A 14119-nucleotide genomic window follows, 5' to 3' on the forward strand; every position below is an offset into this window, starting at 1 on the left:
TATTCCACCAATTCCCCCGAATCAGGCCCCGTGCCTAAGAGGGCCCCGTGCCCAGTGAGAATCCCTTCCCTGGCTAGAGGCGCCTTTTTAATTTTTACTCACCTGGTGGCACTTTGGGTCTTCAGCGGCACTTTGGCAGCAGGTCCTTCGCTCACTCCAGGTCTTTGGCGGCACTTGGGCAGCGGGTCCTTTGCTTTCTCTGGGTCTTTGGTGGCACTTTGGAGGTGGGTCCTTCAGTGCTGCTGAAGACCTGGAGCGAGTCAAGGACCCACCACCGAAGACTCAGAGCACCACCCGGTGAATACAACCCCCACAAGTTTTTTTATGTTTTTTTTTTTTTAGTCATCCCTGCTGGGGCCCCATCGAAACTGTTCAAATTGGGCCCCACGCCACTTCCTAAAGCCGGCCCTGCCCATTACAGCGTAGCCATAGACTCAGATGTCAGCAAGATTATTCTCTGGAATTCCTGCAGTTTACCAAGTGTTATCTCCACTTGGATTGTCTCCAACACTGAGTGTACTGTATATTATGATTTTTGTAATCCAGTGACATTGATTTCTGCTGTCAAAGTGATGCCAATTCTCAATGGGAATAAAATGAAGGTGATGCATGTAGTAATATTTTGTACTGTCTCTTTAAGATTAATCACGTGTAATCACAAAAAGGCCTCCCAGTGGAAGAGGCTGCTGGTGCAGCAGACACATGCGGGGTCTGCATGCTGAGAGTCTGTAGGACCGTTTTTGTCATTGTACCTAATGGTGTGGTTTTAACTTTATATCCCTGGTCTCACTCGGAGTTCCTGAAGTATAGGAACTGCAGCATACTGACAAGGAAGATACTCTCAGCTGCCTGCCCCTGTTAGAAATCACAGCATTACCCAGGCCCCAATATAGGCACTTGCCTCCTGTCATTGGATGCATTGTTCATTATCCACCAGGTGTCTCAGTGACCTGATCCTGCCAGCTAATGACAGGAGACTTGAGATAATCTATTTGGATATTCATGGCCAACAGAGTGACTCACCACCCTACATAGATATCACAAGTGCTCTGACTGTCACCCTCTGAAGCCTGGGCCTCCCAGGTGTTTTCCCACTCAGGGTGGCAAAGCAATATGACACCCACACACACCACTCACCCAAAAGCTGGCTGCCAGGGTGGCCACCCTGATCACCCCCCACAAGGCCAAACCTGGCAGACGCCATGTACTGTACCTCTCAACAGCACTGTCTCAGACAAGAATGAACTCACTGGGGGGAAAATACACAGGAATGATAGATTTAGAAATACTTACATTGTAAACTCTTTGGGGGCAGGGACTGTCTCTTTGTTCTGTTTGTACAGCACCTGGCACAATGGGATCCTGATCCATGAGTAAGGCTCATAGCCTTCCATCTCTCCTCCTTATGTACAGCTGCATAAGCCTCAGTCCTTCTCCCACCACCCAGGCTAACTGCCACAGGACATTCCAGAATCACCTGATCTCAACTGGCACAAGACATTCTAGTTCCATCTTCCCATCCCATCCCCTGTCTAGTGCTTTGGTGAGGCAACATGGTCTATTCACAGCTCTGCTGGATGACCACAGCCGAGTCACTTCACCTCTCTTGTGCCTGTTCTCTCACCCCCTCTTTGTCTGTAAGCTCTTCAGGGCAGAGATGGTCTCTCGGTAGGGGTTTGCATAGTACTGATCACAAAGGGGTCTCAATCTCATTTAGAACTTCCAGGTACTACCATAATACAAAAGTATAGTTTGAACAGCACAGAGGCAAGACTCTGACATCCTGTGTAACATTATCCCTTAAAGCATCTCTCACTTGGAGGGGATTCACTTCAGCAAAATGGCAGTAGGTGAGAAGACAATGCAGTATCAGAAATTATTCTCAGGAGCAGCAATAAATCAAGAGGTAGAACCAGGTACAATCTCTTTGTAAAGGCTGTGCAGATTACCAGTCATCTGATGATATTTGTAATCTCATTGATATCAAACAATGCATACACCAAAGTCCCAGATTGCACAATATTTCTGTGATTGGTCTAAGAGTTAGAAAGTGAATTATTCCATTTTAATAATCCAGTGGGATGAATAGTTTGCTTTCTTCATAAGTTTCCGGTGGAAACTCTTAAAGCACTTTACACACAATGAATAAAAACTTGATAATCTGCCCTAGGGAATATGCAAATTGCTAACACTGGGGATGACAGCTTTGAGGAAACTAAAACACACAAATTGTGCTTGCCCAAGGTCACCCAGCAAGTGACCCTGGGCTAGAATGAACAGCTCCCCACCCACTTCTTGTCTCTACTATAGCACAGTTCCTTATACAGGACTGATAAATCTGAGATGGTGGAAGGCGTTCAGATGCATGAGCCTTGAGGTTCAAGTATATGTTAGTAAAGAAATAGGGAGATTAGAGACAACAGAAACAAATGAAAGAGGGGTATTTATTTATTCTGTGGGGTATGGGGGAGGACAAGTGAGTGCAGTTATAATTCTTAAGGTCCAATCCTACTTTCATTGTAGAGAAGGGTGCAGGATCATGGCTTTGAAATTTAGACCAACACTAAAAAAAAAAAAAAGGCCCCTTCTGTTTTTATTTTCTAATCCTTTTCATTTCATGGCTGTGTCTTGAAGCAAATCCCATGATTTACAATACTTACCTGTAGTGGGGATCTACTTCTGACTGTAAACTATAGCAACTGTTGTTATTGGTGTAGGGTAGTACTTAAGAGCCCCACTCGTGGAGCAGGACCCTATTGTGCTGTACATACACAGAACAAAGAGCTAGTCCCTGTCCCAAAATGCTTATTGGCTCTTTCTTTTAAAGTCTCAGTAGGCATGGTTTGGCAGAGCAGGCAGCGAAATGCAAGGTCTCTGTGAAATAGTTGGATGCAGCTACTGCAAGTCAGAAGTGACTTTGTGGCAAGACCCTCGTAAGCGGAATAGTGAAGATAGCCTGGCTGTGCTCAATAGTATGGGCTGGAAACTTTGCTTGGGTCAGATGTATACAAGGAAAAGTTTTATGCAGTATAGTTGCAGCCATGTTGGTCCCAGGATAGTCAAGAGCTCTGTGCCACTCAAAAGCTTCTCATACCAACAGAAGTTGATCCAATAAGAGATATTACTTTACCCACCTTGTCACAAGGGAAGTGTTAGCTTTGTTTTACAGCTGACTTTTCTTATACAATTGTATCTAATTTTAAGCTCCATCTTAGTTCAGACATTAACAGAGCAGGAAATGGAGCCAACAGTCAAAGGTATCAGTAGTGATAGATAAAGCTCCTTTGTTTCAATATAAAATCCTCCAGTGAAGCTGTCTCAACTGCCTTTCCAGTAAAGCTATGTTAAAATAAGTCGCTTGATTCTTTTCTACTGAATGTGTTTGATGCACACAAAGGGTGCGACAGTCCTCAGGCACATTTGAGTGGTGGCTGATGTGAAGAGAAAATCCAGAGTAGCAGACAAGGTTGATATGGTGTGTTTCATAAAGGATTTTTGTGTTTTAAACTAGAAGGTCATTGGCAACACATGTTAGGTTCCCACGTTTGTTATGGTTTTTGTTGAAAAGGGTATTTTAATACAAATAATATTTTTAAAGTTTTGTGGGTATCAGTGAAAATTACTGAAAGGTTATTCCAGGCAGCAAACACCAAAATATTTGAGAAAAAGGAAGTGAAGTTAACCACTCTAGTTTTATTGTTCAGGATGAGATACAAGTAAGATAGCTTACACAAATGGTTAAAAACCCCATTCAAATTAATTTTTACTAGACAGTCATAAGCAACAGAAGCAAGGAACAATTACGTGTTTTCAGTTTTCCTTTAAGTTCTGAAATTTGACAAACTTGCAAATTAAACAAACTAAAGGGAATTAGAAGGGAAAAAATATATCACACTAAAATTCAAAAATATTAATAAAAAGTTGGTGCACCTGTGGAACTCTCTGTCACAGGAGAGAGTCTAAGAGCTCAGTGGGATTTAAAATAGGATTGGACGTTGACATGGATAGCAAATATCTCAGCCATTATCCACCTGGGGTTAAAAACAAAACTTCTCAGATAGGAACATAAGTGTTCATCATAGTATATATTTGCACCTTCCTTTGAAGCATTTGTTACTGGCCACTTTTGATGTATGGATCGTTGTTAGATCCAGTATGCAATTCTTAAGTTATTACAAGTGAATATGGAATGCAAAAATCTTGCTTTTTTTGCTACAAAAGTTCAATACTGGTGTTCATTTAATTTCAGCGAGGACTTTTCCCAGTGCTGCTCAATATGTAGTCTGCTTCAGATCCAAATACTCCTCTGGCAACAAAATCCTTGCTTGTATTATAAGGCTGGTAACTACAATGCAGTATTTAAACATATTTTGTCTGCAAACACTAAACAATACTTTTGCAGGTTTGAATAGTCTTGTGCCAAAGTCAGTATGTAATAGTGTCCATGGGAGCAGAGTACAGAATTTGTTCCCTATCAACCACAGACTGGTCTAGCGTATCAGGTGGGAAAACAAAGGAGAGGGAGGCTTGGAGCCTTTACATTTTCATTTGTATTTTGCATCAGAGCAGAGGTAAAAGAAAACCTCCTATACAATGTAAAGTTGCCACAAATTAAAGGAACACAGCCAATTTTAAAAAAAAAAGAGGACTTGTCTGAAGATGTCACAAGTTGTAACAAACCTCAGGTTACCAAAATGGAAAGATGAGAAATATTTCAGGATTTTCTTTGTACATTTGACAGCTCTTAGGGTAGTCACTTCCCCCTTCTCCATGTGGGTTTCACATGCTTTCAAAGCCTGGCATCAGGGGACTATTTGCTATTTTGGTCTGGGCTACCTTTTCTCCTATATAGATACATTATTTCTCTTCTTTCCTCACACCAGATGATTGCTATGTTAACATTGTGGCTGGAGAAGAAGCCATTGTCAAAGTTTCACCCCACTGTTGTGACCCTTTAACTAGTTACCAGAGAATATACCAGCACTGTAAGCAGCACACGGTGGTGTGTCAAGAGCCAAAGGTTTCTCTTGATCTTGTCTCCTGTCATGAAGGCACCTAGTAGTGTCCATTACCCAATAGATCTGATTAGTATAGATTGTTTAAATCTCAGTAAACAAGTACATTCACTGTTCTGAAAGTTCCACTGCCAAGTACTTGCAGATAGTTTCCATTAAAACAAACCAACCCCCCCAACAAACACATGCACACAAATGCCACGTAACTCTTCAGACAGGTCAAGGACTGAATGGACAAGATGATCAACATCCCGCAGTTGATCCTTCTGGGTCAGAGCTGAGGAGTGTGCCTGCATTTGTGCAGAACTCACAATGCCGCTTGTATGGGTTTTGTGCTTAAAGAGGCTGTCACAGAGTGCCAAATCCGTCAAGAAGAAAAACTCAGTTTCCTTTATTTCAGCCTAGTTGGTCAACCAGCAGCAGACAAAAGCAGCCACAGTTAGGCCTCAACCCTGAAAACACTTCCCACGTGAGAAATCCCACTGAACTCAATAAGGAGAGTGTGCTTGTAGGACTGGGCCCTCAGTGAGCAACTCATCCGCTTCTCTGGGAGGGTAGGTGTAGGGAGGGATCCATACATCAAGCACCTGATTATAAAACTGCTTTTAAAAGTAGTTTATTTGGATTTCCACATCCTTTAATGAATTGCAAATATATTAACAGAAAAGACTTTTTTCTAAGACTGTACAATATATGAAATAAAAGTCAGGAAAAGCAAAAAAAAGGAAAAAAGACAAAAATTACATTGTTTCAATGCAAATAGTACACACCACACCCACACTTTGCATTTTTGCATGTTTTTGTATTAATAAATGACAGTCCCCTAATTCTTCAGAGAACACATTTGCTCTAGCTTGGGTGTCAGAGCGCTTTCACATTTTGCCTCCCTCGCCCCTCAAAGAGCAGATAAGTAGATTGATTAAAATAATGGTTTTCGTGCAGTTGGTTTTTAAGAAGGTAAAATAGCAGCATGGTTTAAACGTAACTTGCAATTCTAGAGAAAAATAAAATGTAGGTGATGACGTACATCTAACGCAGGGAACAATTTAATATTTTGAGCACTAATGTTCAGTTTAGATTTTGCATCCTTTTAAAAATCTTATCTGAGATAAGAGCCCTTTGCTGGGTATTTAAAAATGAATTCCAATATAACAGTTTACAACATTTAAAGAACAAAACTGTTTAAAAAATTAAACAGCTATAAAGGAAATTCAAGATATTTTTTTCTCATATGGGGGATTTGCTAGTTTCCATCTCTGGCCTCCAAATAAAGGAGCATTTGTTTCAGGAAAATCCCCAAATTAGCATATACGCTTTGAAAACAGACAAGGAATAAAACTAAGTCAAATTTGGGGCCTAAGACCTGGTCAGCAAGGCCTAAGTCAGAGGTCAGCAACCTTTGGCACACCGCTTGCCAGGGTAAGTACCCTGGTGGGCCGGGCCAGTTTGTTTACCTGTCGCATGGACAGGTTCAGCCAACTGCGGCTCCCATTGGCTGTGGTTCGCTGTCCCAGGCCAATGGGGGCAGCAGCAAGCAGTGCGGGCGAGGGATGTGCTGGCTGCAGCTTCCCACCACCCCGATTGGCCTGGGACAGCGAACCGCGGCCAGTGGGAGCCGTGGTCTGCCAAACCTGCCGACACAGCAGATAAACTGGCCAGCCCATCAGGGTGCTCACCCTGGCGAATGGCATGCCAGAGACCCCTGGCCTAAGGGCTTAAAACCAGAATTTTCCAGCTCTCAAGTAGATGGGGTATGGGGAGGGAGGGAGAGAGAGAGAGAGAGAGAGAGAGACTCCTGCTTTTTGTTTAGAGAATGTAAACTTCAACTACCAAAAGGTAGCCAATTATACTGTACAGCTAATATTCACACAGACTGTAGCTGCAGACTGTACGATGTGTTATTTCTTTGTAACTCACTCTTGTGGAAAACCTATTATGGAGGTGCAAATCTTGGAGTGCTACAGCTGCTTTAAGACTGGGAGGGAAACGAAAGAAAACCATGCAGATATAGGTAACCTCATGAACACTACATGTGAACAGCAGGTGAGGATACTTTATTATAGTACAATTCCATTGGGGAATTTCAACCCTGGTGTTTTCCTTTTAAGGTTTATCATGCAAGAGCCTAACTGCAATACTTTTCTAGCACCAAAGAAATCTTGCATCTAGTGCACTCTTTACTCTGCTGAAACACTTGCATGATTTATAATGAGATTTAGTTCATTTTCAGAAATAAACAGATTTACAGTATTGACAAAAGCACAAAGCTTCATCCAATATCACCTCCCATGTTTTAGAGATTTTCACTATGACTGGAGTTCAGCCTATTTTCACTGCTTGTCTACCCACTTCAGAATAATGGAGAATATTTTTTGTGCAGGTGTTGTGAATTTTTTTCTCCTTATGGTAAAAAATGCTTCTCACAACCAAACAGTAGGCGTGATAGGATGTTTGTACCTAATCTAGGACAAGGAAACTAAAAAAAAAAAAATATATTTAAAAAAAAATTAAAGTTCTACTAATGGTAACTAAAGGTCTTCTAAAAACAATACACATTAAAAGGAAAGGAACAGAACAAATTTTAAGACTGATCACAACAAATACGTTGCTGTGAAATTTGAATCATTCCCAATTTATTGTGCATAATTTGCTCTTTAAAAAATTGTTATCATATCATACACTCTCTTTACGGTCACTGCATAAAGGGCACCAATCTTTGTTGCAGAGTGCTACAGAGAAAGATAATTTTGGATTCTTTAATATAGCCTCGCTTTCTTCTCACAGAAACAGCCTCCAGGGCACTCAATTCCTACAGATAGAGTGCGAATTTTCTCCAAGAATCTTAAAGAATGGATTAAAAAAAATAAGATAATTGCACATTTTTGCATCCTGCTCAGACAATACTTTACAAAATAGTTTTAAAAGGATACTGTCTTAGACAAATATTTGATGCATCTTACTGTAAGGTTTTGATTGTGTTAAGGCTTACACTGTCTTCCTGGCTTCTTTATCTACTTAGAAACAAGTTGTCACTGTGGCTTATATTACTTTTATCCTTTCAACATTACTATTTTATCTACACGTCTCTCTTTATTTTGCTCTTACAATAAACTTTTTATTCTCTGAACATCAGAAGCGAATCCAAGGGGCACCTGAAGAAGAGGCAACACATTAATGACTTGTTTCGCTGAAGTACTAAGTAGACAACAATTGACATTTTGGAAGTTAGATGAACAAATTAACTCTTGGCTAGAATATTAAAGCGTTCTGTAATAACTGCTATGGTGCAATGTGCTCCTCTGGTTAAGAACAAGTTTACACTAAGTAGGGACACCGGATATGTTATAATATTTGGACACACTCTGAATCCCGAGCATGTGCACTGTATTTTGTTCACTGGAGACACTGTGGCTTTAAGGTCATTTACATTCCCTGGCATTTAAGTTACACTATAATATGCAGAAGTTTTTAACCTGTCCCATCCTAAACTTAACGCTGTCTTTGAAGAACTTGGAAATGGAAGTTCAGCACTCTGCTTACCAAGAGAGAATCAAACTGAGACACATTTCTGGAGAAAGTACTAAGGAAGCAGTTTCTTGTTCTATTCCCACATCTATTGGCTCACTTAGAGCAAACCACAAGTCCTTCTTCCATGATAGCTCTCCAACAAAGGAGGAGTTGGAAAAAATATGTCTTTCCTCCTCAAAGAGTCATTTCATAAAGGTATAAGAGCCAACTAGTCAGTCTCAGTAGCAGCTAAACATTGCACTGCCATTAATTCGGTGTATGTTGAAAATCTGATGGGTGGTGCACTCAGGGTATCAGTGGAGAATAATGACAATGCTGGCTCAGTGATGTGAAGACCCAGTACGTGAAGGAAGGAGAGAACACAACAGTACCAATCACACACCCAAGCTCAGATACTGGCTTTTGGAGGTTAAAATTCATCACTTTCAACTGCATGGAGTTGCGTGTCATCTGCATCCGTCATGCTGCTCTCTTGGGATTCATCTGTGCCAACTTTAAAACACAAACAAGGGATTAGGCTTTTTGGTAGAAGGCATGCACATTTTACATAAGCAAGTCCACCATATTAGAAAACAGTGGCAACAAGGCTCTATCATAGCTTATAAATATAGAGGGTTCTGCACTCCCCCATCCCAGGTAACCTTTTCCCCACACTGCCCCCATCCTTGGATTGTCTCTTCTAATCCCATATGCCACGTAACCTCTCTCCTCTTTAAAACCCAGTTCTTTTCCACTCTCCCCTCCAGTGACCCAAGCCAGCCTAACAAGATCTAAATAAGGGTATGGCTACACTCAAAATTTCAAAGCGCTGCCACGGGAGCGCTGCCACAGCAATGCTTTGAAGTGTGATTGTAGTCGCAGCGCCAGCACTGGGAGAGAACTCTCCCAGCGCTGCACGTACTCCACATCCTCATGGGGTTTAGCTTGCAGCGCTGGGAGCCATGCTGGGGCACTGTTTACACTGATGCTTTACAGTGCTGTATCTTGCAGTGCTCAGGGGGGTGTTTTTTTCCACACCCCTGAGCGAGAAAGTTGCAGCGCTGTAAAGCACCAGTGTAGCCATGGCCTAAAAGAGCTGATAAGGGAATCAACATGATGTGCATCTTGCAAAAACAAGCACCCTCATTATTTTAAAGCCTCCTTAACCACCTCCCATCAATGAGCTAGGAGAGAGACTGATAAGATCTGATCCCATTACAAAGTGAACGGGGAAGGCCAGATTGATATACCTACCTGCCCTGCCCCACAGAGACTGATAGCTTGGATCAATCTTCTCATCTCAAAACTGTAATGTTTAAGCACTACTTAGTATTTACAATGGTAAAGTGTTCAGAGATAGTGAAATTAAAACAGGATGGAAACAGGTTTTACTGCCATACTCTGAGCCCCCATGCTGCAAGTGACAGAGTGAAGTTTACAGCACAAGAACTGATTTAGAAATGCCAGCTTATAGAGACTTAAAAAAAAAATGTAAAATCAGTTTATTTGCAAATACTGTACCTACTCTGCCCTCATTCAGTCTGTACACAGGCACAGTCCAGAGCATGGTAAGGAAATGCATCTAACCCCTCCTAGGCTCCCCCTCCCCCAATATTCATGGCAATCAGCAAAGCAAAATGAATGTTCATCTGGTAAGAAGCAGTTCTCAACAAGTTCTGTCTTTGTTAAAATTTGCAGTAAAGCAAGATAAATAGCTCGAGAAGATGATCACTTTCTAAGCAGCTTGATTGTGCCTACCTGTATTGCTTAAAGGTAAATTTTAGGTAGCACAGTTTAGACTATGAAAGTACCTTCACTTTTATCGGAATTTCTAAATGTTTTGATGCCAAGGGAAATAGCAGTCCTGCATAATACCCAGAAGTATGCTGGGCACTTCCCAGAAGTAAGACACGGTCCCTTTCTTAAACCTTACTTTAAAAACTTTGCCTAGATCGGGACTTAAAGGTGTGTTAGAATATGTTAGCCAACATGTTTTAAAAAGCCTCTACAATAGGCTCACCACATGCTAAAATGGTCACTTGGCAGTTTAGACCTTTGAGGTATCTTTTCAGTCTGTCTGCAGAGTCAGGAGGATTGCACTGGTTTACATTTGGAAGGCTTTAAGTAATGTCTGGTGAATTCAAGCTTCTATTTAAAAAAAAAAAAATTTAAAAAGGATCCTAGTACAAAATTTCTGTGGTGCTTATTTCCAGAAGCTGCAGTCACCTCTCAAAAGTTTAAGTGCTCTGTCTCCATCTGCTGGGTGTAGATGAACTATATATAAGAACATTTAGATTAGTTCAGAGAGAAAAAACATTTACCATTTCAGAAAATAAAAAGCATCTTAAAAAGCAAGATGCTATTGTTTTACTGGAAGGGGTCACTGAAATCAATGGGATACACACCAGCAATACATCTGATAAGAAGTTTTCAATACAATTTTACAATGGACTATAAGAATTTTAAGTTTATAGTAACATGTTTGCCTAATGAAGAAAACAAAATGGTTCTTTTGCAACAGTCTATCCATCCATTTTCTAGTTCATGTCAAGCTCATCAATATTTATGACCATCCATACTTCTGGATAAAAAATTAGATGAGGAAGATTTAGGCCATTCCCTCTGGTGTATTTTTTTAGTGCTTTAATTTTGCACAGTTTCAAACAACAGGGCTTCTACAACTTTCCTTGAGAGAGAATTCCAAGATCTAACACATTTCACTATTAGGTGTATTTTCCCTTGACATCAAACCCAAGTTTTCCTTTGCTTAAGTTATCTCATTACACTTATGCTGCTCTGAGCTCTTGAACAAAGAATTCCATTATTTCCTTGCTTGTTACACCCTTCAGATACCTGAAGGATTAGATCCCCCTTTACTAGAAGGTTCAGGTTGCAGGGTGTATAATTATCTTGTAAAAAGTATTAACAGTATTTATATAAGTCATATCTTATAACAGTTTATTAGGTCCTGGTCTTGCAAAGATTAGTCCTTAAACTAATATTTAATATCTAATCTCTTAAGAAATCTAACAATCTTTCACGAAGTACTTATTACAAGTAGACCCAGCTAGAGCAGCAGTAAGAGAATTGTTGGAGTCGCCACTTGCTGTGCAAATAGGTAAGCAGTTATAGTCTGGGCTTCTGCTTTACTGAGGAATATAAAATCTTTCTACTAGAAAACAGTTAATTTGGATTTTGAGCTGGAAATACAAACCTGACTCATATGGATAACATTCGCTGATCTGCTCTTCTTGAGTTATCGGTTCCTCATCATCTGGAAGGTAACGTTTATCAATGGCCTCTTTGATCTGGTTGTTGGCTCCTTTAGGATCTAAATCCATTGCCCACGAGAAATTCATAAGGGCCAGGTGAGTCTGACCCAATTTTTTATAAACCTAAAAATAAAAACATTAACACTACATTTTCCATTAAGCTGCTACTTGATATCATTTTATCCAACACTGGCTTGTAGCTAATAGTTATTTTTAAGTGGTATTCGTAATTCCTACTGTTATGTGAAAGACTGCTGGATGAATGGGACATTAGCATGCATTGTAAGCTGTCGTCCAGGAAGGAACCAAATGTCTCAAAGAACTCTGATACAGAGCCTGTCACATCTCTTGGTGACTGGATAGAATCCATTCCAGATTGGCAATGACCAAAAGACACCATCATTTAACGGCTATTTGGTGCTCTACATGAAATGAATGTGTCTCAGTCCACTTCCTAGTTTTCATGCCAGATATAGTCTCAGGTGATCCTCTTAAGGCTCTGCAGAACAGGGCTGAGGCACATTGTGGGGGTGGCACTGCTACTGCCCATGCTGTATATTCTTTATCAAGAGAGGACTTCTATTACCAGAGCTATTAGCCAGTCATCTTTCACAAGCACCACTTTCTTTTAATTTAAAATAGGTTTGTCCTAGGAACACAAAAGCAGCAACCCTTTATGCTATATTGCCATCATTACACCTTTCAGAAGGAAGGTTTTATGCTTTAGTCTATCTGCAGTTAGAACATAAGGCATGGAGTGCACGATATAGCTCTGAACCACAGGAAATGGAAATCTCTGCAAGACAAAACTAACAGCAAGTGTAAAAGAAAGCTGCATCCATTTAGCTCAGTTCAACATTCTGAATATTAATACACTGTGAAACGTGAAGACATGAGTTTTCATTTAATTAGAAATAAATGTACTAAAAAGGAGATGGAAATTGACTTCTCTCAAACATCTAAGGCCCAATTAAGGAACACTACAGCAGATCCAAAATGAGCAACATAAACGAATAGGGTGGGAAGTTGCATGAGGTAAATTTTGTTAGCGGTGTTACTGTGCAGCTCAGTGGGTTAAGCATTAGATTTGAAAACCCCTAGACTCCCAATATCCAGAGGTTCAAATCTCAATAAGGTGAATTCAACTCTTCATTCTTTCAGAATAACCTGGTTCCATGTAGTTGTTGTATAGGGATCTTTAGATGAAACAGAAGTCCTGCCTGCCCCGTGTAAGTGTTTTTACACACTATACTATTTTGCAGGCGTTCCTTGTTCAGCATTTCTGATAACAGACTAGAATGTGATTACAACAGGTTTCTATAAATGCATGTCTAAGATGACGACATGAGTTGAGATAGGGCTCTATCCCCAGATGAGGTAGGATTCTATCCAGCACACTATTTCTGCAATTGTATTGACCAAAGTTTCTGTACTTTTAGAGGTGCAGCAGGTATGCACAGAAAATCATGCACCTGTTTTCATACAGGCATTTTTATATGAATCAGTTCCATAGTCCTTAGAATACACTGTCCTTCAAGGTTAAATGACAGTGGTGCAGTTATGGTGGGGACAAAGGACGGTGGCATGGTGAAATTGGGCTTCAGGCTCCAACAACAGAAGTAATTTTTTCAGAAATAGAGCTCTACTAGGACAAGCTCAAACAATCCATTTTGATCAAGAACTAATCTCAAATGCAGTTGCCAGTTTATATGTGGTGAGGCATACATGTCACTGCGGGAATTTTCAGAAATGGAACTAGCTTCATGATAGTGAGAAAACTAGCACCTAGGCTCGTTTCTCTGCAACAAAGGAAATCACAGGTACTTATGATCACAGCTATATTTCATAGAACTATATTCAGTTTTTACCTTTCCTATTAAGAAGTAAACAAGAGACTCTTTGGGAACAATCTGTTTCAGTTCTTCAAGTTCTTGTAAAGCAGACTAAAAGAGGGGGGAAAAAAGGTTAAATGGTTTTCCCAGTAAGTGTGAGCCAGTATCTGCATCACTCCACTTTTATTACATCATAATAAACTGGTTAATTAAAAAACAAACAGTTCATGAGTTTTTCTGGAATCCATCTTGTTAACCATATAGAAACCTCAGATTGCTACTTTCCTCTGTGAGCAACCATTGCACAATCAAATGTAATATTCTAGCAAATGCAGGCTGAATAAGAGTAACGTTTTAAAATGTAAATGATTTTTTCTTCCAATCTGATATGGTTTTAAAATCACTGGAGTGATTGTTTTGGGTATCTTTAGTTAGTTTCCTACTTGATAGAAGAATTTCAGATTTTCCATTTTTAAACTAAGTTTCACACTTA

At 40.3% G+C, this 14119-nt stretch overlaps 1 protein-coding gene across 1 annotated transcript in view; it reads right to left on the minus strand.

The window, feature by feature from the left end:
• Positions 1 to 5615: 5615 nt before the first annotated feature.
• CDC27 (cell division cycle 27) overlaps positions 5616 to 14119 on the minus strand; it is a 50052-nt gene continuing 41548 nt past the window's right edge. Inside the window, exons 17-19 of the mRNA XM_075059698.1 lie at positions 13663 to 13737; positions 11737 to 11917; positions 5616 to 9035 (exon numbers count right to left, since the gene is read on the minus strand). Coding sequence (XP_074915799.1) covers positions 8953 to 9035; positions 11737 to 11917; positions 13663 to 13737 — 339 coding nt within the window. The 3' untranslated portion in view covers positions 5616 to 8952. The remainder of the gene's footprint in view (positions 9036 to 11736; positions 11918 to 13662; positions 13738 to 14119) is intronic.

The sequence above is a fragment of the Chelonoidis abingdonii genome, chromosome 21, assembly GCF_003597395.2.
Source record: "Chelonoidis abingdonii isolate Lonesome George chromosome 21, CheloAbing_2.0, whole genome shotgun sequence".
NCBI classification, from domain to species: domain Eukaryota; kingdom Metazoa; phylum Chordata; order Testudines; family Testudinidae; genus Chelonoidis; species Chelonoidis abingdonii.